General features: G+C 45.9%; 1 protein-coding gene across 5 annotated transcripts in view; it reads left to right on the top strand.

Moving 5' to 3' along the window:
• UBN1 (ubinuclein 1) overlaps positions 1-25,369 on the top strand; it is a 1,063,877-nt gene that overhangs the window by 952,020 nt on the left and 86,488 nt on the right. For all 5 annotated transcript variants that reach the window (XM_085632215.1, XM_085632217.1, XM_085632216.1 and 2 more), the window contains one exon: positions 21,936-23,111. In XM_085632215.1, the coding sequence (XP_085488341.1) occupies positions 21,936-23,111 (1,176 nt within the window). The remainder of the gene's footprint in view (positions 1-21,935; positions 23,112-25,369) is intronic.

The following is a 25,369-nucleotide window of genomic DNA, read 5'->3' as shown; positions in this document are numbered from 1 at the left end:
CGTCATCGAAAATGGCTTCTTCGTCAGGATTACCACCGTCGTCGGTTCCGTCGATGCGATTGTCACCACCTCCTTTATCTACCTGCATGGATATGCAGGTATGGACTGCGACTCCGGCGTCTGCCGTATCTGATCAAAGGGCAACAGCGACTACGCTTCTTCAGCGCCGAGGATCGTCTTTAGGAGCTATTTCGCCTCCAAAATTGCCGGCGCAACTTTTACAATCGGAGGAGGATGAGGATAACGACTCCGGAGAGGATGAGAGGTTTCGGACTGCAAGGAGTCCATCGGAGCTTCTCATCAAATATCAAGATGATGATGATGATGACCAGGACGAAGATCCTAATACGGAACCACAGCCGACACCTCCTGCACCGGTGACGTCTGGTCAAATGCCATTGGAACTGCTTGATAATCTGCAGTATATGTTGCAAGATTATTATAGACGTTTCCCTCCTTCGGAAACGACGGAATCTCTTCCGTCGACACCTAGGCCAAGAGTGCAGTTGTCGTCTTTTCAGTCTCCAAGACCACCTTCTCCGTTGCCATCTCGTCATTTGCAGGTTACTGACGATGAAAGGGAGGAAGGAGAGGTAGATGATCAATCTAGCATGTCGGAGTGGGATAATTATCAAGTACAAACTCCTTCTCCAAGTTCTCCGCCTCCGGTGGATTCTCCCCCGGTGGACATTGGGAATTTCCATTCACTTATGGAAAGAGCGACCAAGAGATTCCTGATCCCCATGGAAACAAAGGAGGATGACTGTTTCCTGTATGATTTTAAGGACCAACCAAGGAAGCAGGTTCGGGCAATACCAATCATCGACTTTATTTGGAAGGAGGGATTGAGACTGATGTCTACCCCAAATTCTCTTCCAGCAGTGTTACCAAGGCAGGACAAGAAATATAAAGCCCCAAGTAACTCGCCAGCATGCCTTATTGGTCAACCTAAGGCGGACTCTGTTATAGCACAAGCGGCTCAGAGACGGGCTAGAAATCCATCAACGCCCATATCAGCTCCACCTGATAGAGATGGTAGAAGATTGGACGCAATAGGAAAGAAGGTTTCCACGATGGCAGCAACCACAGTTCGGGCTGCAAACTCCCTGGCGATTTTAGGGAGATACGACCGCCAGATGTGGTCCGACATCTCTCCTTTCCTCGACATGTTATCGGAGCCTTCAAAATCCGAGGCCATAAAGATCTTGCAGGAAGGGGAGCATGCATCAGCGGAGATCATTGATGTAGCAGTGGATGTGGCATCAACTGGGTTCAGGCAGTTGGCAGGAGCTGCAGTACTGAGGAGGCAGGGTTGGCTAAAGTCAACATCTTTTCGCCAGGAGGTGCAGTCTAAAATCATAGACATGCCATTTGATGGTGAGTCCTTGTTCGGTGCACATGTGGATGAAGCACTACAGGCGATTAAGAAGGATACGGAGACGGCAAGGTCCCTGGGTAGTTTGCAATTTTGAAAGTCTTCCTTCCGTGGAGCCAGAGGACGTGGATCCTTCTCTAGCAGGGGAGGTTATAATCAGCAGCGTTCCTTCCAAACCTCCCAAACTGGCCAAAGATCTCAGAATTATCGCCAGCAATATTACGGACAGCGAAATCAACCATATTCGCAGTCTCGAAGGAAACAGTCCTTTCGTGGACGAGAGTCCAGTAAGAAGCAATGAGTTCTGCCACCTGCCACCATCTCTACCGTTACCACGTACAAAGATTGGAGGTCAAATATCCCACTTCTATTCAAATTGGTCCAAGATTACCACAGACAAGTGGGTATTAGATATAGTATCCAGAGGCCATGCTCTGGAATTCACAAAAATTCCGCCAAATTCTCCTCCCAAGGGCCCACCCCCTGCTCATCTCAAGGAGCTTTTTTCCCAAATAAATTTGATGATTCAAAAAGGAGCAATCGAAAAAGTCCCTTTCCTACAGAAAGGAACGGGCTTTTATTCAAGATTTTTCCTCATCCGGAAAAAGTCTGGAGAGTGGCGTCCAATTCTCGACCTTCGCGCTCTCAACAAATTTTTAAAGAAAATGTATTTCCGGATGTTAACGCTCCAAGAAATTCTGCAGTTGCTTTCGATGGGAGATTATATGGCCACCCTCGACCTGCAGGATGCTTATTTTCATGTACCAATCCTACCCAGGCACAGAAAATTTCTACGGTTCAGAGTGGCTGGCAGGGATTTTCAATTCAGAGTCCTCCCATTTGGACTCCGTTCTGCACCCAGAGTCTTCACAAAGGTCATAGCGCCAGTGACTGCGCATCTCCGTCTGCAAGGAGTTCAATCCCGTACCTGGACGACTGCCTTATCAAGGCGAGTTCCGCCAAGGTAGCATCCGAGCATGTTCAAAAATGCCTCTTACTCTTCCAGTCCCTGGGTCTGTCAACAAATCTGGAGAAATCACATTTAGCTCCTCCGCAAAGAAGAACGTTCCTAGGAGCGACATTAGACACGGATCTGTCCAAGGCCTTTGTCTCAAAAGAAAGGCAAATCAAGATATGCAACCTTGCGCGCTCACTGCTATCAAAAGTGTGCGTTTCAGTCCGTGTGTACAAATCCTTCCTAGGGATGATTTCTTCTTGCATTCATCTCATTCCCAACTGTCGGTACAGAATGAGACCGTTGCAAGAGGAGCTCAATCTGCAATGGCTTCAGATCACAGGATCATTTGAGGATATCATTCACATCACCTCACGAATGCGGGACGCCTTTCAATGGTGGGGTCAGATGAACCACTTGAAAGAGGGTTGTCCATTTCTGGTCGAAATGCCGGATTTCACAGTCACCACAGATGCATCCCTCGAGGGTTGGGGAGCGCACCTTCAAGGAATGACAGTCAATGGCAGGTGGACTCTAGAACAAAGAAAGTGGCATATTAACCTGCTAGAACTGCGAGCCATATTCTTGGCTCTAAAATCCTTCCAGGCCATCATCCGAGGAGCATGCATACTTGTAAGAACAGACAATACAACAAGTATGCATTACTTGAACAAACAAGGTGGGACGAGGTCAGCCCTCCTATCTCAGCAAGCGCAATAGATTTGGGATTGGGCGATTCGCCACAAGATCAACCTCAAAGCCATTCACGTCCCAGGAATCACAAATGTTCTGGCGGATTCCCTCAGCAGAGCCACAACGTCGAATCACGAATGGGAGCTACACCAACCATTCCTAGACGGGGTATTTCACGAATGGGGGCATCCCGATCTAGACCTCTTTGCAACCAGCCAGAACCGCAAATGCCCATTCTTTGCAAGTTGGGCTCCCCACAAGGACTCGCTGGGAAATGCCTTTTCGATGAATTGGTCGCAAATATATGCCTACGCTTTTCCACCAATCCCGTTGGTTCCACGAGTTCTGCGTAAGATCAAACAACAGCCTTGCCGCATGATTTTAATTGCTCCCAGGTGGCCCCGCCAGTACTGGTTCACAGAACTTCTCCTCCTCTCGGAGGCCGAGCCCATACAGTTTCGACCAATTCCACATCTTCTGACCCTTCAGAACGGTCAGATTTGTCATCCGGACCCAGCATCGCTGAGATTAGCGGCATGGCTCCTCAACAGCTTGAATTTGCACACCTAGATATCCCTCCAGACTGTCAAGAGGTTTTGGCCAATGCTCGAGCACCCGCAACTGTTAAAACTTACAAACTAAAGTGGAAGAGGTTTTGCATGTCAATCCGTTAATCTCCATCTGATCCACGCAAGACCAGAGCAAATTCTGCCTTTCTTTCTTCAGTTGGCGAGGTCAGGTCTTTCCCACTCTACTCTGAAGGTGTTCTTGGCTGCAATTTCAAGGTTTCGGCAGGATGGTGTTAACTCTCTCTATTCCAATAGAGTCATCCAACAATTTTTTAAGGGGTTATTTAGGATGTTCCCGCCTATTCGGCGTCCACTTCCTTCTTGGCACCTTAATATAGTACTTTCACAACTAATGTGGCATCCTTTCGAGCCCATCCACAAGGCGGATCTAAAGTTCCTTTCTTGGAAGGTTGCTTTATTATTGGCTCTAACTTCAACAAGAAGGGTTAGTGAACTCCAAGCGTTCACTGTTCATCCACCCTCCAAAGTTTATGCCAAAGGTTCCGACGGATTTCCATCTTAATGAACCCATTGTTTTGAAAACATTCTTCCCAAATCCGATAACAGCTGCAGAAAGGGCCTTGCACTCCCTAGACATCAAAAGATGTCTGAAGTTTTACTTACAGCGTACAGCATCACTGCGCAAATCGGACCAACTCTTGGTAGCATATGGTAAACCACGCCAAGGCAATTCAGTATCAAAGCCAACCATAGCTCGTTGGATCTCGGCTGTAATTTGTTTATGCCATGATCAAGCTGGAAGACCATTGCAAGCGACCCCAAGAGCACACTCTACGAGAGCAATCTCTTCATCTACAGCTCTTTTCGCCGGTATGCCTCTTCACCAGATCTGTAAAGCGGCAACATGGTCCAGCTGCCATACGTTTACCAGACACTACTGTTTGGAAGCTGCAAGTGATGTGGATGGATCAGTGGGACAAGCTGTTCTACGCAATCTTTTCAAATAAGGTGAGCCTCTGTTCTCCCTCCTCCACTATGCTTTTATAAGACGCTCTTTTCCATACTATTTCTGTCTTGAAATTGTTTTGCATATGTTGAAACACACATGTATTTCTCTATGGTTATACTGTTTCATAATGTATATGTCTATGATACAAAGTGGCGTCTTATGAGCATAAGGTTATGTACTGCTATCTACTCTGATTCAGGCATGTGAATCTATGAAAGACACCCCAAATACTGGAGAAGAACAATAGTTACTTACCTGTAATCTGTGGTTCTCCAGTATTGGTGTCTTTCATAGATTCACATGCAACCCGCCCACCTCCCCTCAGAGGCTTTTTAGGCTATTATGTATTGCTTCACTCCTGTGCGAGAAAATCTGAGAGCCTGAGCCTCTGAGGAGAACATTCTGGTGGGTGCTGTCGCCTGATTGGCTGCAGTTTGGACTGGATATAATGGCTGTATAGTCATAGCTGTGGAAGTTTTTTCCCTTGTAGCTTAGGCTACTTTGCTTCCTGGTTCAGGTTACCAGGGTTTTTTGGTTGTTATATGCATAATTATTGCTTTTCTATGTACCGTGGGACTCCCACTCCGACGACGGGGAATGATTCAGGCATGTGAATCTATGAAAGACACCAATACTGGAGAACCACAGATTACAGGTAAGTAACTATTGTTCTTCTCTCACAGGGGATCTCCACTGATGGTCATAGCAGTGAATCATCTCGCCCACATCTGGGAATCCCGGGGCACTTTTCCAGAACATATCTTCTAGAGTGTAGATATTTGCCTTTTATTCAGGAAACCCTGTATAAAACCCTTAAGATAAGAACATTGTGCAGCCTATAAGGACAGCTGTAATGGCCAATTTCTTCAGATTAATGAATACCCATGTATATGTATATTTAAGGCCAAATACTTTGGGTGAATGCTTAAATCTCTTTCAAAAACCCTTTTTTTAAAATAGAAAGATGAAGGAAAAAAGGACAGTGTAGCTCTATAGACTGCCATTATGTGAATGAAAAAACAGCGTCTGTGCTTTTAAGGACCTAGAGACCACCAGTATTCTATCTTGCCCAAGAGGTGGCAGTTGCTTCAGTTCTTTTTTCTGCCTCCTGGTGACAGGATCTTGGAGCACTCTTCCTTCTTTGCCCCTTTTTCCTTACAAAACTCTCAACAGATAATTCTGGCGACTATTTTACTCAATGGTTTTTGCCTGTTCAAGTCTTTTCCTGTCATTTTCTGACAGAAAATATTTTTCTTGAGTCATATAAAATGCCATATTTGACAAGTGTCCCGTCTGTGGAAGAAAAAAGGCTAAAGCAGATCCTCATAATGTCTGCATCATCTGCCTTCCTGAGAGTCATGTTCCTGACAATTGTTCACACTGCAGGAAGTTTTTCAGGCGCACCCTGAGGGAAAGGGAGAAGATTTGCCTCCATGGCACAGAAGAGCTGTGCAGGAAACAGGCGCAGTCAAAAGGTGGGACATTGAGGGAGTGAGGAGAGGGTCAGTCCTCTACCAGGGCTCTCGTTCCTATCTCTGAGGACTCCATGTGTGATAGATCCAAAAAAAAAAGAAGTGCAGTCCAAAAACACCATCGTTCCAGGTAGACGTCAAGAGCATCGAAGTCAAGACAAGGTATAGTCCCTACATGTTGACCGTCAAGGGCTGGGTCGGCGTCGTAGAGGAGAAGACACTCGACATCGAGATATAGGAGGTCAACATCGAGACATAGGTAGTCACTGTCGGGGGATACTATGACATCGAGACGTAGCAGAAATTCGATGTTGAGAAGTCCGTCGACTTTGAGACAATCCAGACCCTTGAAAAAAGTAAGGCAAGATGTCTACCATCAGCTTCTGACTCCGAATATTCCAGGGCATATTCTCCATCGTCTCCTCTTTTGCCACCTGTGCCAACACCTCTTCCGCCACTTAATCCTACGGACGTTTCTTCTGCATGACCTCTACCTTGACCTTGGCCGTCCAGGTCCAGATCTCGTCATCACACCAGACAGTGACATAGGTCTCTGCGATCTTTTCCACCCCTATCCTCGCGACATACACATTCTCATCATGACTCCAGGTCTAGTACACAATCCAGTCGTTGTTCATCATACTACTCTTCATCCTTTACCACAGGCGCTCGCAGATACTCACGAGCTCTGTCTAGATCTCTGAAATCAAGGATCTTTCCAGTGAATGACATGAATACCTTTCAAAAGCTACTTATGCAAGGCACATAAAAATTGAATATTCCAATACCTGCTCCCACTCCTTCAGTGATACTACTTTGGTGATATTTGAGACCTTTCACCAACGTACAACATCCAGACTGCTAATGCCTCTGGTTCCAGGACTTCTGAAACCAGCCATGGAGTGTTTCCTCACGCCAGCCTCAACCAAAACAGCTCCATCGAGGCTGCAAAAGAAATATAGGCCTCCTGAATAGGATCCGCAGTTTCGTCTCTCAAATCCTCCTCCTGACTCTGTAGTGATTCTCGTAGCAAATAAACTGCACTCAACTGCTCCTTTTTCCTTGGTACCACTGGACAAGGAGAGTAAGGAACTGGACTCAGTGGGACGCAAAGTATGTGGTACAGCTGCCACCTCAATGAAAGCTGCAAGTGCATCGGCCCTGCTGGGCAGATATGATAGAGACTTGTGGGACTCCTTGCAAAGGTTTGCAGACGTCCTCCCCAGAGATCGACGGGAGGACTTCCTTGTGGTGGTAAATGAGGGCATGATGGTATCCAACCAAGCCATTAGTGCTGCTGCTGACTCCTCACTGCCAGCAGCCTATTAGTACTGTCATGGTCTGGCCCTCAAAGGACACTCTTGCCTTGGCCTTACAGCTCTTAAACAAGAGGCACAACAATGTGTCATTAACCGTCCATTCTCAGAATCCACATTGTTTGGAAGTCATATGGATGACGAGATGGCTCAGAAAAGGTCTGAAATGGAAACCCTGAAGGAGGTTGGTATTGAAAAACAAAAAGAACAGCGGAAGCATCCTTGCAGGCCTTGCCTACATAGTTATCACCGCAGAGGGTTCAGACCCCTCGCTGATGTGAAGGTCATCAATCGCAACAGCAACAAAGACGTTATCAACTCCAACCACATCATCAACTCAGAGGAAAACCCAGCCAGGGGGAAGTATATCTAATTTCCTGGCAGAGTGGAAATCATCACAAACGATTCCTGGGTCGTACATATTGTGCAGAATTGTACTGTCTCATATCTATCAGTCCTCCTCCTCAACATCTGCAGATCATGCGTTCGGAAGTCAACACCCTTCTGCACAAGCAAGCAGTGAAAATCGTCCCTCCCAAACAAAAAGGCATGGGGATTTATTCATGTTAATTTTTGGTCAGAAAGAAAGGCCCCAATAAAAAATACAGACCCATTCTAGTTCTGAAGGCAGCCAACAAATGAGTTCGGAGAGAGAGATTTTGAATGCTGGCCCTGCATCAGAATTATCCCCAAATACATCACAGGGACTGGCTCTATGCAATAGACCTTCCAGGTGCATATTTTCACATTCCAATAGCCAGGAAACTCTTTCTGAGGTTTGTCATAGGCCAAGATCACTACCTATACAAGGTGCTTCCATTCGGCCTCAAATTAGCCCCTGAACTTTATTGAAGTGCATGGCAGCGGTCGCTACACATCTCCTAAAGCTCAGAATAGTCATCTGTCCATATCTAGACTGGCTGATCAAAGCATCATCACCACAAGAAGCTCAACCTCACTATCAGTTGACAAGCAGTCTTCTCCACTGATTAGGTCTCCATGTCAACCACACCAAATCGACACCTACTCCAGTTCAGTCTTTGCATTACCTGGGTGCCACCATCGATACAGTTCAAGCAAGAGTATATCCTTCAGAAGACCGACTGTTATCTATCCATCTGAAGTGTCATTTTCTCAAGACAGGCTCTCATCCCATGGTGAGAAGTGTCATATGTCCTAGGCTCGATGGCCTCGTACATTTTCTAACTCCGAATGCCCGCCTCCACATGAGGCCACTTCATTAGTGCCTGGAGGATCAGTGAGATCAATAATCAGGAAAGTGGGAGGACAGGATCGCTCTAGCTTCTAAGGCACTTCAGTTCCTGAGCTGGTGGTGTTCCTCATCAAAGCTCCTACAAGGGAGGCCTTTCCATCAGGAGATTCCATCTCAGACAATAGTCACAGATGCCTCTCTATAAGGTTGGGGAGCGCATATGGATCACCTACAAATCCAGAGAACATGGTCGCTGAGGGAGATGACTAATCACATCAATCTCTTTGCGGTTCAATTAGCATTGAGGGCTTTTCACCCGTCCTTCAAAATGCAATTCCTGCTTGTCCAGACAGACAATATGACAACAATGTACTACTTCAATAAACAAGTCGGAATGAGGTCTTGACTTTTGTATCACAAAGCTCAGACAATCTAGAATTGGCTGATAGCCAGGAACCTGTGGATCACTGCTACCCATCTCTCAGGTGTTCAAAATTCTGAAGCAGACTCCCTAAGCAGAGTCCTGCACTAAAACCATGAATGGGTCCTGCACGACGATACCATACAAAACATCTTCAGAATATGGGGTGTTCTGTGCATCGACTTATTTGCCACCACAGAAAACAAAAAATGCCCAGACTTTACCTTGAGTTACTTTTATCCAGGGACACTGAGGAATGCCCTAGGGATTTACTAGTCCAGCAAATTTTTCTACGCCTTTCCTCAGATCCCCGATCCTGTCAGTTCTCGTCAAACTGTCTTACTCCAGAGCCAGAATGATCTTGATTGCTCCGAAGTGACCATGTCAATGGTGGTTCACGGACCTTCTTCACCAGTCAGAGCGTCCACATCTCAAGCTGCCGTACAGACCAGATCATCTCACGAAATTCGAAGGCCAGATGGTTCACCCCAATGTCTCCTCTTTGAGTTTTGCAGCATGTCTCTTGAGCTAGTTTAGGATGGATATCTGAACCTTCCACAAAAATGCATGAACATTCTCAAAGAGGCTAAACAACTGTCAACAAGTTCAGCCTATTCATTTACATGGAAGAGATTTTGCATTTGGTGTTCTAACAAGAACGTGGATCCAACAACCTTCCAAGAAGACGTCATTCTTCCATACCTACTTCATTTTGCCAAATCAGGCTTGCAATTCTCTTCCATAGAAATTCATTTGGCAGCTATTACTGCCTTCGGAAAATGTCCTTCTCAAATCTCTTTTTTTAAAATGCCAGTCAATAAGGATTTTTCAGAAGGGTTGAAAAAGGTTTTCCCTCCCATAAGACGTCCATCCCCTCCATTGGAGCTCAATATAGTCCTCTCACGCCTCATTAAGGCCCTTTACGCCTCATTAAGGCCCCTTTGACCCCATTAATTAAATCGTCCCTACAACTCCTCTCTTGGAAAACTGCTATCCGTGTAACGATCACATCAGCACGAAGGGTTAGCAAAATCAAGGCGTTGTGTTCTCATAAACCATACTCCGCCTTTCATTTCAGTAAGGTAGTGATGAGTACTCACCCAAAATTCCTACCTAAAGTCATTTCGGATTTTCATGTCAATCAGACTATCTCTTTGCCTACTTTCTTTCAGCACCCTTCCACACCTGCTAAAAGCACTCTCCATTCTCTAGACGTTAGGGGAGTCTGAAAGTTTCATATAGACAAAACTTAAGCTGTCCAAAAGTGGGACCATTGTTTGTGAATTTTGGACCGGTCCGTACAGGTCTATCTACGTCCAAAAAGTCCATATCCCAAAGGATAGCATCTTGCATTTTATTATGCTATCAGAAAACAAAAAAGGTTTTGTCCGGTGCACCTAAATCCCACTGCACTAGAGGAAAAGCGGCTACACCCAATGGAGATGGGCTTGCTATTCTAGTCAGTACTTGTGACTATCAATGAAAGGTTTCTTACCTGTAATCCTAGTTCTCTCTCAGGCAAATCTCCATTGAAGTCATAAGCAACCCTCCATCCTCCCTGGTGGAGATGACAGAGGTGATTATTGGACCTATCTGATACTGCATTCAGAGACCTGGTCGCTACTTTAGCTGCCTCATTACCTGTTGTGAGGGAAACGTGAAGGGAACGGACCCAGCAGCCGGGTGCTTGCCGCTCTTTGCATTCGGTCCTCATTGCCGTGAGGGGAACGGCCCAACTGCACTACCTTTCCCAGCATCCTCTGGCCATTGGCGCATGCAGTGACGACAGCAGGCAGGGCCGGAACACTACTTAGGCCGCCTGGTGCCACCGCAGCGCGGGACGCATTCAGAGACCTGGTTGCTACTTTAGCTGCCTCATTACCTGTTGTGAGGGAAACGTGAAGGGAACGGACCCAGCAGCCGGGTGCTTGCCGCTCTTTGCATTCGGTCCTCATTGCCGTGAGGGGAACGGCCCAACTGCACTACCTTTCCCAGCATCCTCTGGCCATTGGTGCATGCAGTGACGACACCAGGCAGGGCCGGAACACTACTTAGGCCGCCTGGTGCCACCGCAGCGCGGGACGCATTCAGAGACCTGGTTGCTACTTTAGCTGCCTCATTACCTGTTGTGAGGGAAACATGAAGGGAACGGACTCAGCAGCCGGGTTCTTGCCGCTCTTTGCATTCGGTCCTCATTGTCGTGAGGGGAACGGCCCAACTGCACTACCTTTCCCAGCATCCTCTGCCCATTGGCGCATGCAGTGACGACACCAGGCAGGGCCGGAACACTACTTAGGCCGCCTGGTGCCTCCACAGCGCGGGACGCATTCAGAGACCTGGTTGCTACTTTAGCTGCCTCATTACCTGTTGTGAGGGAAACGTGAAGGGAATGGACCCAGCAGCCGGGTGCTTGCCGCTCTTTGCATTCGGTCCTCATTGCCGTGAGGGTAACGGCCCAACTGCACTACCTTTCCCAGCATCCTCTGGCCATTGGCGCATGCAGTGATGACACCAGGCAGGGCCGGAACACTACTTAGGCCGCCTGGTGCCACCGCAGCGCGGGACACATTCAGAGACCTGGTTGCTACTTTAGCTGCCTCATTACCTGTTGTGAGGGAAACGTGAAAGGAACGGACCCAGCAGCCGGGTGCTTGCCGCTCTTTGCATTCGGTCCTCATTGCCATGAGGGAAACGGCCCAACTGCACTACCTTTCCCAGCATGCTCTGGCCATTGGCGCATGCAGTGACGACACCAGGCAGGGCCGGAACACTACTTAGGCCGCCTGGTGCCACCGCACCGCGGGACGCGCGCGGGCGGCGCGCGGGCAAAGCCCGGGCCAAGGGCGGGCCCGTCCTTGCCCGTCAGTGGCCGTTAGTGGCTGGGCTGGGCCTACTCTCTTTGGTTTTGTTTCTGCTGTCTAGCCGGGCCATTTCAGGGTTCATCTTGGTAGCTGGCACCATCTGTGGGGTACGTGGTTAGTGTTATTGTCACCTACACATAGCGCTGTCTTGTTGTGTAGACCCGCTCTAACATGAGTAAGAGGAAGGCCGAGGGTAGGATTGCGGGTACACTGGACGACTACCTAACAAGGGTTGAATTAGCAATTACTGATAAAATCTTAGCTGTGGAACGAAGGCTATCAGTGGATCCTACTATAGCTCTGCCTTGTGTTATGTCCACAACTGCTAATGACAACCCAATGGTGATCTGCCCAGGTTCTTGTTCACCGGGGGGTCCAGCAAGTGTTCCTTCCTGCTCCGGACACATCGACCCTCCTTTACCTTCTAGCCCTCCATCTAGCCCAGCAATGGTAACCACTCGAGCGAACAATAGAGTTGCAGGGCCTAAAGCTAGAGAACCACCTTGCAAAAAAAGGAAAGGTAGGATTCAAAACAAACCTCCCATCCCTCGAGTGGCCTCTGGCTATGTGGGTGCACAATCTCTAGTACATCCTTCTGCCCCTATATGCACAAATAACACGCAACTCTTAGACCAGCAGAACCCTGATACTTTAAGCTCCATACTTAGGGACCAATTAGTGACCCTTATTAAACCTGTTCTGGACAAGCTTGAAACTGTGGTGATTAGGCTTAACCATATTGAAGCCAACTTGTTAAAAATTCAGCCATTAGTTGCCATAACATCTGAACAAAACATCGAGGATGCGGCTAGCCGAACTAGTGTAAGGGCTACCACTGGTCAATATGTTTTAAGAACCCATATAAGTACCCCTCCGGTCCCTATAGCACCAAGGGCCCAATCTACCAGGCCCATGATCGCCCATAACGCTGTAAGAAGACCGTTGATCGAACAACAGTCTACTGAGGATTTAACAAGGCCCGCGACATATGATCCATGACTTCTGAAGCACTAGTGAGTTTACATCTTCCCTCAGAAGCCACCCCCTACACAGTCATCCTAGCTAATGTTCCTCCATTGCCGGAGGGGTCTAGTGAGCACTGGTCCAATTTAAAGAATAAAGCTCTGCATTTCCTTGGTAAGAAAATTGGAACGAGTCTACCACTATTTGAAGAATTTAAAATGGTCAGGCGGGTAACTTGGGTTGGCCATACTCAAAAGACCATGATAGGAGACTGTGTGGTGCTAAGTTTTAGGTCCCCCTTATTGGTAGAACGTATACTGGAGTTGGCTACACACCATGTTCCCTCCCAAGATGAGATTCTGATTTTACCCTTAGGTTATTTTTATAGGCCGGTAAGGGCTTTGACTCTTATGCAACAACATGCTCTCTATTGCGCCCCCCAACTAGGTTCCCAGCCAGTTAGGTTAAATAACCGTTTTGCTGTTCTATCCACAATGGAGGACAATGATTGACAGGGGGATAGTTCTATTCTCCCCTGGTCTGAACCAACAGGGAGCTCATTGCCTGCTTGTCGGGAGCCACCTGTTCATATGCAACCTATGGTACAATTTGTGGAACCTGACATACCTACTACTACTGCACACCCAAGCCTACCTACCGTATGTACTATCATTAATCCCAATATGGGGCCCCAGTTGACGAATCAGCCAATCGCCAGTCATAACCTATTATTTTCCTCCTGGAATATAGCTGGCCTGCAACTAAAGCTGGCTTCTCCAGATTGGGTGACGTTCGTAGACCAAGTAGATATATGGGGCCATATGTAGGAAGCCTAATACCGGTCGGTAAAGGCCGATTTTCGGTAAATATACCATTACCGACCGGTATTTAGGCTTTTGCTATGTAGGGGGATCATTTCATGATTCTGTAATTTACCGAATCGGTAAAATTACCGATTCGGTAAATACCGAATCATGAAATGAGATGTAGGGGGAGTGTGTCGTGGGTGTGGGGATTTGTTATTTACCACCAACTAAAAGTTGGTGGCAAATGACGAATAGGTGTAAAAAAGCATTTTAGTGCACTTTGCAGTGTGCAATGTGGCAGACATACATGCCCTTAGGGCATGTATGTGTGCCACATGTGCACACATGCACGAATCAGGGGTGCAACAGGGTGTCAATGTGACACCCTGCCACCCATGATGATGCCTCCCCCATTACCGAATCGGTATTTACCGATTCGGTAATGGCAACTGGCTTCCCATTCATTCCTATGGGCCTCCAGGCCCATAGGAATGAATGGGAAGCCAGTTGCCATTACCGAATCGGTAAATACCGATTCTAAAATACCGACACTTACCGATTCGGTATTTTTCTACCTACATTACATTTACCGATTCATAAATACCGAATCGGTAAAATTCGGTATTTAAGAATCGGTAAATGTAATTTACCTACATATGGCCCATGGTGTTTTCAGGAGACTTGGGCGGTCGATCCCATCTTTCGAGTAGGGTACGTGAACTATTTTAAACCAGCCATTAAGGGTACTAGAAGTAGACCGGTGGGTGGTCTGACAATTTGGGTTCGTCAATGTGAGGGTATTGTAGTCATGGAAGTTCCGACAGATAGTCCCGATATAATGGCCATCCGCGTCTCCTCTACAAAGGGCCTCAACATTCTTATTATTAATACCTATCTTAGGGGAGTTCCTGGAGGCAAATGCTCCCCCACAGTCTACTTATTAGATCAACTACTTTGTAACATCTCTAGTGTAGGCCATAGGGTGGGGGCAGGTGATTTTAATACCTGTTTCAAACCCTTGGGGACCGATGATGGAAAACTATCTGAGGCTGAGGATTCTGTGTGGGGAATTCCCCAATTAGAACTAAACCCTATTAGTAAATGGACTCAAGCAGCCCTTTTTTTGAAGGGGCTTTGCTTAGAAAAGGGGCTGAGGGCTGTTAACGGTAGAACGACATCTGATAGGCTAGGGAAGATACCCTTTTATAATGGTAGAAGAGGGAGCAGAATTAACTACATATTGGTTAACTGTGAGCTGTGGGCAGATGTCATCGACATGGTGGTGACCGACAGGTTAGAAAGTGATCATAACCCCCTGATGCTGACTTTTTCCGATAGTAGCTTCACTGGGTCCCGCAATGATGATGAACGCTTTCTGCCCGTGCAAGCCACCCTGTCTAATGATATGAGAAGGGTCCGCTGGCCTAAGATTGCTTCGGATCCATCTGCTCGGGCCGCTATTAGGAATATGGTTAATGTAGCAATGTCTAAACTGTCCAGTTGTGAGTCTAAGGAAGGGATTATAAACTCCATTCCGGATATCCACAGTGAACTATTTACAGGGCTCAAAAACTTTTTTATTAAAAGTATCCCAGCCACAGCCAAACCTATATGCCAGAGGGAAAATACGTGGTTTGATGCAGGCTGTAGAGAGTCACGCAAAGCACTGATTACAGCAATTAAATCTAGGCACCCGCCAACGATTAGGAGCTGTAGAGCAGCGTATAAATCCGCCCAAAGATTGGCAAAGTCAAACTGGGATGAATCACGCTGGCGTGAGCTACATGAGGCATGTGAGGGCAGAAACATGTGTCATTTTTGGCACCTTTTAAAATGGGGTAGGAACCCGCAGGCTATGATTCCGGCTAACCATGTCGAACCTGGTCAGTGGGTTAGTTATTTTGAAAACCAGTTTAAGTCCAGAGAGACGCCAAATAACACCTCATGGCCATATAGTGGAGCCGGAGTTTTAGAGTTTACCTCTAGCGAGGTTGTGACAATTTTGAAATCACTCCAGAATGGTAAAGCCCCAGGACCTGACTGCATTCCAGCTGACTTATTCAAGCAGGAGCAGGATTTATGGGTCCCCTACTTAAAAACCTTAGCTAATGCTCTGGCTAGCGGAGCTTCGGTTCCGGATTCTTGGTTTGGGGCAGAGATATTGCCAATCTATAAGAAAGGTGATCGCTCTGCCCCTGCCCACTACCGACCCATCAGTCTTATTGACGCGGCCCAAAAAATTACAGCAGGTTTGTTGCTGGGTCGTATCACCAGCTGGATCTCTGAAAATTATATTTTAACGCCACTACAGGCAGGGTTCCGGACGCATGTTGGAACCATTGATCAAGCCTTTAGGTTTATGCTTTTATATTGGAAGGAAGTCTACTTAGGGGGGGGTATGCTCTTTGCAGCTTTTGTGGATCTAAGGTCTGCATTTGAAACGGTGCCAATACCGAAATTGTGGGAAGTCCTCCGGGAGACGGGTATGCCGGTTGAACTATTGCGGTTTTTAGTTATGTTACATACACACACATATGCCCAGGTCCGATGGGGTAAACCAGGGGAGGGGAATGCGAGATTTGAAGTATCCAAAGGGGTCAGACAAGGGTGTGTACTGGCCCCTACCTTGTTTTCCCTGTTTATAAATGGAGTAACTAGATACTTTTCAAATTTCCCGACAGATGCACCTTCGATAGCTGGTATGAAAGTCCCCCTGCTCATGTTCGCGGACGATACCCTCCTTATTTAAAAAAACCGACAGGGGCTCCAGTTAGCCCTGTCTAGGTTTGAGCAATTCTGCCGCGAACATGAGCTTGAGGTTAATGTGGGGAAGACCAAATTTATGGTCCTTCGTGGCCCTCGCCCTGTCAAAGCCAGGGTTGTTATGGGTGGTGCAATGCTGGAACAGACCTCCACCTTTACTTACCTGGGGGTCACTTTTAGTGACAACTTAAGCTGGAGGCCCCAGATTGATTTGCTCAGCCTTAAGCATGCACAATTAGGTGGAGCTCTGCTCAAAGAACATAGACAATCCTGTACAAAACCCGTTGCACCGCTGATAAAAATCTATGGGTCTAAAATTCTCCCAGCTGTTATGTACGGTGCCGAATTATGGGGGTTTAGTAAATTAGATTCTTTGAGGGTGGCCCAAAACAACTTTCTGAGGTCATTAGTAGGGCTACCCCAATCTGCCCCACGTATCCCCCTTTTATACGATCTAGGATGTCAGCCTATCGAGGATATGGTCCGGTATAGGCCTTTGGCGTTCTGGCGTCGCCTATGGACTACCCCGGAGCTATCCCTTTATGCAAAGGCACTGTTAGAGGTAAAAGACCTGGGGGGCTCCCAAAGAATTAGCTGGCTGTCAGAAATTAAATTTATTTTGACTGATATGGGCATGGGCGAATTGTGGTCTAACCCGGAGTCGGTCGTCTTTCCCTCCCAAAAATTTTAAGGGACACTTACTGGCAATGGTCATCATGTAAACGTCATGCTTCTCTGACCGGCAGCTCCTTGACTACAACCTATTTGACCACTAAGGACCAACCCTCTCTTGAGGCATATTGGGATGTTATAACCAAGCAGCAGGACCGGAAATTATATCACCAATTTAGAATTGGCACCCTTCCATTATGTTCCTTTACCTCAAGTTGGACCACTAAAGGCAATGATAAATGTCCAATTTGTAAGAATCTGGTTGAAACACTTGATAATTTTTTATTTGTTTGTCCGGAATACCACCAACCTAGAAGAGCCTGGTTGCGGCCTGTGTGTCGTGAAATAGGTGTTAGATCAGCCCAGGCCGCTAGAAGGATTCTTAAGACAGATATATCATCTTTTGTGGTTATTGGTCTAGCCAAATATATTAGCTGGGCATGGCTTTTACGGAGTAGGCGTAATAGCCGTAACTCCTTGGTCCCAACCACTGAAGTATAGTATTTCTCTTACTTTTGTGGAGTCTGTTTTAACCAATTTCAAGTCGTTGCTAACTGTATTGTTTAATATTTTTTTATCACTGTTTTTTAATATGTTATTTATTAAATGGTCCTTTATGTCTATGATGAAAAATTTCTTATTCTAACTTTTTAACTGTTCTGATGAAATATTAATATGTCTTTTAAGATGAAATACTCAAAATAAAGACTATTTTGACTTGACTTGACTTGATACTGCCACATCTCGTCAAAAAGAACTGAAGCAACTGCCACCTGAAGGAAAAAAGCCAAAAAAGGCAGAGTGCTCCAAGATCTTGTCACCAGGTGGCTGAATAAAGAACCGAAGCAACTTCCACCTGCTGGACAGGATGTAATACTGGTGGTCTCTGGTCCCTTAAAGGCGCAGACACTGTTTTTACATTCACATAATGGCAGCCTATAGGGCTACACTGTCCTTTTTTCCTTCATCTTTCTCTTTTCAAAAAAGGGTTTGTGAAAGAGATGTAAGCATTCTACCAAATTATTTGTCCTTAAATATACATGGGTATTCATTACCCTTTTTTAAAGGCAATCTAAGAAATTGGCCATTATAGCCTTCCTTATAGGCTGCACAATGTTCTTGTCTTGAGTGTTTCTACAGCCCTTCCTGAAGAAAGACGAACATATACACTTAAGAAAATATATTATGGAAAAGTGTTCCTTGATCCCCACATGTGGGTGGGACTATTCAGTGCTTATGACTTCAGTGGAGAGTCCCCTGTGAGAGAAATCTGCCAGCCTGGTAACTCTTGGATATCTAATCTTATTGCATTGTAGAGTTCATGGCAACCTGAAGGTTTCCCAATGCTAATCCTAACCAGCAGAACGTATTACGGCCCCCCTGAGTGCTGACAAAAGAAACTATTTGCCAAATAACCATGTCTTCTGGGCATCCCTGAAAGCGGATCTGGATTCTATTTGTCACAGTTTGAGTGGCAGGGAATTCCATAGTTTAGACTCTAGGTGCTTAAAGGAGTGGAGAGGAGAGAAGTGGTGGATTTTAGGGACCTTCCAGGATTGTATGGTACAATGAGAGCACCTAGTATTCGGGGTCTGTTACTGTGGCAGGTCCTATGCTTGATGTAAAGAGCTTTGAATTGCACCCGCTGCTCTATGGGGAGCCAGTGAAGGTCAACTAAGTCCCTCCTTGTGGACAGGTGCCTTGGAATTTTGAGAAGGAGCCGGGTTGCCGCATTTAGGATTGTCTGTAAGCTCCTTTTGAGTCCAGCCGGGAGATGATCAGAACCTGTACGATGAGTCTTTGTGACTGGGGGCAGAAGATCTAACACTTCTTAGTAATCTGAGTATTCCAAAACATTTCACTGTTAGTGAATTGGCCTGGGGTTCCATGGTAAGCATGTCATCCAACCAGACACCCAAAAATTGTATTTTGTTTTTTGGGTTCAGTGTAGTCCCAAGGTATTCTGGCTAAGGGAGTAACTCTCTCTTTACTTAAATGTTACCTAAGAGCATGAGCTCCGTCTTGTCCCTGTTTAACTTGAGGGAGCAGTTGGCCATCCAGTTGGCTACCTCCTTTAGACAGGGGACAAGTTGTTTACCGTTGGAGCCGTGTTCAGGGACGATAGAGATGACTTATTGTGTATCGTTTGCATAGGAGACTATAGTAGACCAAAAGATTGAACTACCTCTGCTAAAGGACACATGTAAAGGTTAAAAAAGTTAGGGCTTAATGTGGAACCCTTGGGTATTCCGCATTTCAGAGATTGAATGTCCGAGAAGCACGTTTGGTCCAGTACTTGGAAGGTTCTACCTTCAAGGAAGGACATAGCCATTTTAGTCTGTGATTGCTTATCGCTACCTCTGAGAGCCTGGTCTTAAAGGTCTTCCAGCCACCCAGACTGAAGCAAGTTCTCATGGGCAACACCACCGCCATGTGGTATTGTTAGAAACAGGGCATGATTGGTCTTGGGACATTTGCCAGGAGGCTGTGCACCTTTGGGGTTGGTTGGAGCTGCAGGTCATTTCCTTGATCACACCCACGTGGCAGGGTCCCCGAATTCCAGAGCAGACAAGCCACGCAGACAGCATCTCGCAGACCACAAGGGGCATCTACACCCCAGGTGGTGCAGGGCATCTTCCTACAATATGGAGAACCTGGCTAGACACACGATCCATGTAAGCGAATTGTTTAAATTGTAATGTCTGCACGGTAATGTTTGATTTATGATTCATTCCAGAAATGTAAGCATGTATATGATTACTGATGAAGCTTTTTGAAATACATGAAAACTTAATAAATAAAAAAAAAATTAAATGGAGAACCTGGCTAGATGGTTTTGCCACCGTTGTGAACGCTCAATGTCGAAAGTTTCGCTCCTTAGCGCTTTCATAAGAGCATTCGTTCTGGCTGAAATGGTACACAGGACTCGTACATTTTCCTACTCCTGCCTCTCCTTCCCAAAGCTCTGAAGAGGATCAAGAATGACTGGGCCCAATGTCATCCTAGTGGGTCCAGATTGGGCGAGGAGGGTATGTTACCCGTAGCATCTGGGTATGAAGATCTTCCTTCCCAAGGATCTTCTGTCGCAGCAACAGGGCAGGGGACTAGACCTGAATCTGTGTAATCTACACCTTCGATAGGTGGAGATGGAGCGGGAGCAGCTGACTACATTTGACCTGCTGCCTGAGGTGGTGGATGTTATCCTGGCCACATTGTGCCTTTTCAGGAATTCATTTAGGCCAGGTGTTGGGACAAATTTGTATCCTGGTGTGGTGCTCATAAGGCCGATGCCTTATAAGCAAGGCTGTTGGATGTCTTTTTTTTTTAAAGTTTTATCTTTTGCCTAGCAAGGCCTTGTAGTGGAACTATTAAAGTTATTTTCAGTCTTTTTATGTTTACGTGACTAACCATTCTTGTTCAAATCACCTAATCTGAAGAGATTTATAAAAGGTTTGACACATGTTCCTCCCCAAGCCATTGGTGATGCCACAGTGGGACCTTAAGTTGGTCTTGATATTTCTTATGTGTATGCCCTTCGAGCGTAGTTGCTCGCTGCATCTCCTTACCTTAAAGACTGTTTTCCTCAATGCAATTACATCAGCTTGTTGCATGAGTGAACTCAGGCCCTTTCAGTGCAACCACCATACACCACCTTTTTCCCAGACAAATTGGTGCTGAGTGCTCAGGCGGCATTGCTGCCAAAACTTCTGACACCCTTCCAGATTGGGCAGTTCATACCTATACTAGCATTCTTTGCTCCCTCTTTAACCCTTGAAAGCGGAGGACAGGCTCCATTAGCTGGACCCCAAAAGGGCTGTGGAATTTTACATTGATCGTACCAAGGAACACTGTGTAGGCAATCAGTTTTTTGTGGTGTTCTGCAGGGTGAAGAAAGGGAAAGCTGTGTAGAAGAGGTCCCTATTGAGGTGTTTAGTTCTCTGCTATGTACTGGCCAACACATCCCCTAGAAGGACTGATAGGCCATTTTTACCAAGGTTAAGGCAACTACAACTGCATTATCATGAAGTGCCTGTCCTTGACATCTTCAATGGCGCGAGACGGGTGTCATTACATACATTCATGAAGCACTACTGCCTTGAAGGCCAGGTCTGGTTGGAGGGGCACTTTTCCCACTCTATCCTGCAGACCTTTTGCTTTGATTAAACTCCACAGACCCTCCACCGGCCCAGTTACTTATTTGATATGTATTCTAAGGTGAGGAATGCACAGTTAAAAGTATCCCATTGAATAGCAAGTCATTTACCTTTGGTAATACTGTTTCCGATAGCTACTCTATCCAACTGCAGATTCCTCGCTGCCCTCTCAGTCCCATTCTGTAGAATGTCATCTTTTTAGCATCTAAAATGGTCCCAACTTAGTAGTCAATACACTGGTATCAACATTTGTTCACACTCTTCATGTGAGGGTCAGTGCGCAGAGCTGGTGCTTATTTGCAGTTCTCCTCAGTACGGTACTGAGCCAACGCAGAGCGACACAGTGCCTCCTAGCGGCACATGGTGCACTGCTGAAGAAAAGATTCTGGATCCAGTCTGGTGCCTGGGGAGAATTTTAAGGTGAGGAATCTGTGGTCAGACAGATCATCCACCAGAAAGAGCATTACTGAAGGTAAGCAACCTGATCTTTAAGGGCATGTTTGCCAAGGCCCTTTAGCTTTTCCTTCGCCCTCAGGTTCTCCAACTTCTCAGGGGAGCAGAACTGCCAGTGTTGTGTCCGAGTGTGTGGTGGTTTGAACATGCTTGTACTTACAATTTAAACCAGGGTCTCTATGGTATTGTGAAAGATATTATGCATACTGTTCCCATGAGAAATGTTAGCACTGACATGTAACTTCTTTCTTAAATATATACTTATTTGTCTCTCACTAGATCTCTTCTGTTAAGCCTGATAAAAAGTCCTTGGTCCCAAGCCAGTTGACAGAAACAACCGGTTCTGTGTCATTGGAGCAGGCAGAAATTAGCTGTAACCCTGAGAAGTCAGCCATACATGTCTCTTCCAGCACTTCCCATTCCTCCAGTAGTGGTCTGCCCCCTACACCCTGCAACAAGGACACCTTAGGTGGGGCTTTCACTCTTCAAGCACCTTCCAAGGATGGCATGTCTGTAACTGTGCCCAACACTGCAGAAGGCTGCTCCACAGATGTACGTCCTTCGTCACAAGCATTCATCTCTGTACAGAAGGTCTCTGCAGCTGCCAGTTGTGAAGATAACCTCCTGAGATGCAACTTTACTTCGCATCTTGAATCCCTTCATCAATCTCTAAGTTTCCCCATGGACCACCCAAAAGATCTGGAACAGGCCCACAGTGAGAAGAAGCTGGGTCTCATCAGCTACAAAGGCCTCTGCAACCCACTTCTTGCTGGCAAGCTCCTGCCAGAGATCTACCAAGCAAAGCAACAACTTCATATTTTGCAGCGATCTACCTTGCCCAGACCCCAAGCACCAATCCATGTCTCTACCACCTTGCCAGGGAAACCTTTCCACCTAAGTCAGCAACAGAAAACATTATCTCTTCAAGTTAATTTGGGTAAACAACAAGTTCCCAAGGCAGCGTCATCCCATCTGCCTCAACACTCTGTTGGCCATTCTACCAAGCCTTCTACTAAGTCCCAGAATTTCAATACCTTGGTAACATCATCCTCATCCTCTGGAGGGGCCATGCAGGTGTCCAGTACATCTTACAGGAACCCAGGCTTGGGCATTGCTGGGAAGCATACTGTTAGCTCGAGCACTCCAGGCCAATCCTTCAGGCCTTCCTTCCTGCTCGGCTCCATATCCAAGCAAGTGGTTCCAACCAGCAGTACAACAGCTAGAATGTCTGTAACCCCGAGCTCCATGTCAACTAGCTTACTGACTGATTCCTTAGGTCTCACACCGAGCAATTTGGTGAAGAAACCTACACCGGCTCAAAAGCTGACTTTGGTATCACCACCATGTGGCGCAAATGGAGAAAATAGTAGGGGAGCTCAAGGAGTAGCTAAGTTACTTACATCTTCAGTAACTTCTGCGATGGTCAGCAGCACTGTATCATCTACACCACGTATGGTGAGTATGCTGTTAATTCAAGCAGAGGTTTAATAATGTATAGTCAGTCATTAAGCAATATTAAAACTTAAAGTATTCAGTAAATATGGAAAAGTCTCTATTTCTGGAGTAGTGTATTTGACAAGGCCCATTTTGGAGCCTTTCTTTTGTACATTGAGGTTATGTCCTTGCTTTAGGGTTGGTGTCCTTCAACTTAGAAACAATGGTTCTCTGTCATGGAATCGCTGACATTCATAAACAATGGATCTCTCCACCTATGATCAGTTTAGAATAGTCAATAACTCTTTTTTAATGACCATACAAGCTTATGTACATTAATATTTTCCTTTCCTTTTTGATTCAGAGTTTTAGCAGTACAACTGTCAAACAGATCTATTGCTTACAAAATACATAGATTGAGTTTTGATGTTGCCTCTGTCAGCCATTGGCTTTCTTTGATCAGCCTCTTTTAGCCATTGGCTTGAGATTTTGTGATTCATTTCTTGGCTCTCATCTCTCAGTTTATAGTATTGGCTGTTTGATTGTATACTTCTGCATAGAACTGCATGAGGAACTACTTTACAACTATAGCCTCATCTGTCTTCTCTTGCTGCCTTTCATTTGCTTGTGCTGTATATGTCAATACATGACAACCAAGACCTGTTGGTTTTACTAATACTTGTTAAGGTAGACAGTGAGTAACTGCTCAACTGAACTTGTAGTGGTACCTGCTTCTAAACTTTAATACATCTTCTTTTTAGTTGTAACAATGATACAGTGTACAGAAAGGCATTAAATCTTACATAGAGACAGAACTGCTCTTTGCCTTTAATCACATAGGCTCCCTCTACATTTACAAAGTGCACTGCTTTGGCAGTTGACTGGGGGTTCATTTTCCACTCTGAACGCTTTGGTCTGCTTTTTTTGCTTATATGTTGCAAAATATAGTCACATTTTTACGTATTTGGACACCATCCAACATTTTGTGGCTTCATCCCTTCACTTTATATTTTTTTGCGTGAATGCTTTGTTTTGATAAGATGTTCTTCCATAAGAGGACCTCAAAATTGTACTGTTTAGGAAGTGCCTATCTTGTCTCAAGAAGATTTTTTTATTGTTTTTTCTCAGAAGCTCCCTCAAGACAAGGTGCTGGACTTACTGTAGGTACTGAATTTAAGAACATGTTTCTTTCAATCCAAGTTGTGAGTTCCTCGGGGGATATTGCAAAATTGTCAGCAGAAAGATATTGGTAGAACCTATGTGCACTCTATTATCTCTCAGGCTCACCGGTTTTAAACCAAATACACATCAATAATACAAGCCTGCCTTTCCTATGAAGTATTCTGTTTTGTTCCCATGCTGATGAGGAGATACTAAAGATCTGATAGAGACATCTAGTCGCAGATTCCTTACCTTTGAACTTCCAGGCATCAGGCTGGATCCTGAAGATTGTTTACTTAGCAGTGCCCCTGCGGGCCAGTAGGTAGCGTCGGTCGACTTCAGGTGATGGCGGCGGCATCGTGTTCATTGTCGTGGTGATGTCAGTCGTCAATATAACCGCCGCTCCTGCGTACTGACGTCAGTACTTTTCACGACTTTCCACACCAGAAGCGCGGAGACATGAAGTAACTGACCATGGTGTGTTAAAAAGAGACTAGGGCCCTGAAAGGGTACAGCCTACAGACTAAAAGACAATTCTGCAGTGCAGGGAGGATGGGTGGGTCGGTATGGAATCTGCGGCTAGATAATTTCTCTACTAGATGAGGCATTACCGAAGGTAAGTAACATTAAAGCAAATCTGATACGTTAAAAGCTTCGTAACCGGGAAGGAAGGAGTATTGCTGAAGGCCTGCCTTGAGACTTTTGGAACAGTGCCATCACCATGCCTTTGTTTATCATCCGAAACTGTCAGCAATCTCCTCAAGAAACAAATGCAGAAATCTTCCCCTCATTCAAGAGGAAGAGACTTTGGCTTCAACCATAAAGCTTTCCATCAAATCATAGGATTAACTTCTCCAATTCACCCAGACTTCTTCCAAGTCTGATAATAGTATTGAAATCTGCGTGGTAGTGTGGCAAAAATGATTAAAAAAATATAGGTGGATATTTCCTTGATGAAACCCAGTCTATGCTCAGAGGTTCAAAATATCACTTCTAGACATGCCTCCTTCCTCCTACAAGGTCTAGGACATTTCATATCCACTATGTGTTACTGGCAATGAGACTTACTTGGCTTATGGCCTTTACATGAGGTTCATCCAGGTGATTAAAGCAAGTTT

The sequence above is a fragment of the Triturus cristatus genome, chromosome 10, assembly GCF_964204655.1.
Source record: "Triturus cristatus chromosome 10, aTriCri1.1, whole genome shotgun sequence".
Lineage (NCBI taxonomy): Eukaryota > Metazoa > Chordata > Amphibia > Caudata > Salamandridae > Triturus > Triturus cristatus.
This window is presented reverse-complemented; position numbering and strand designations above follow the sequence as displayed.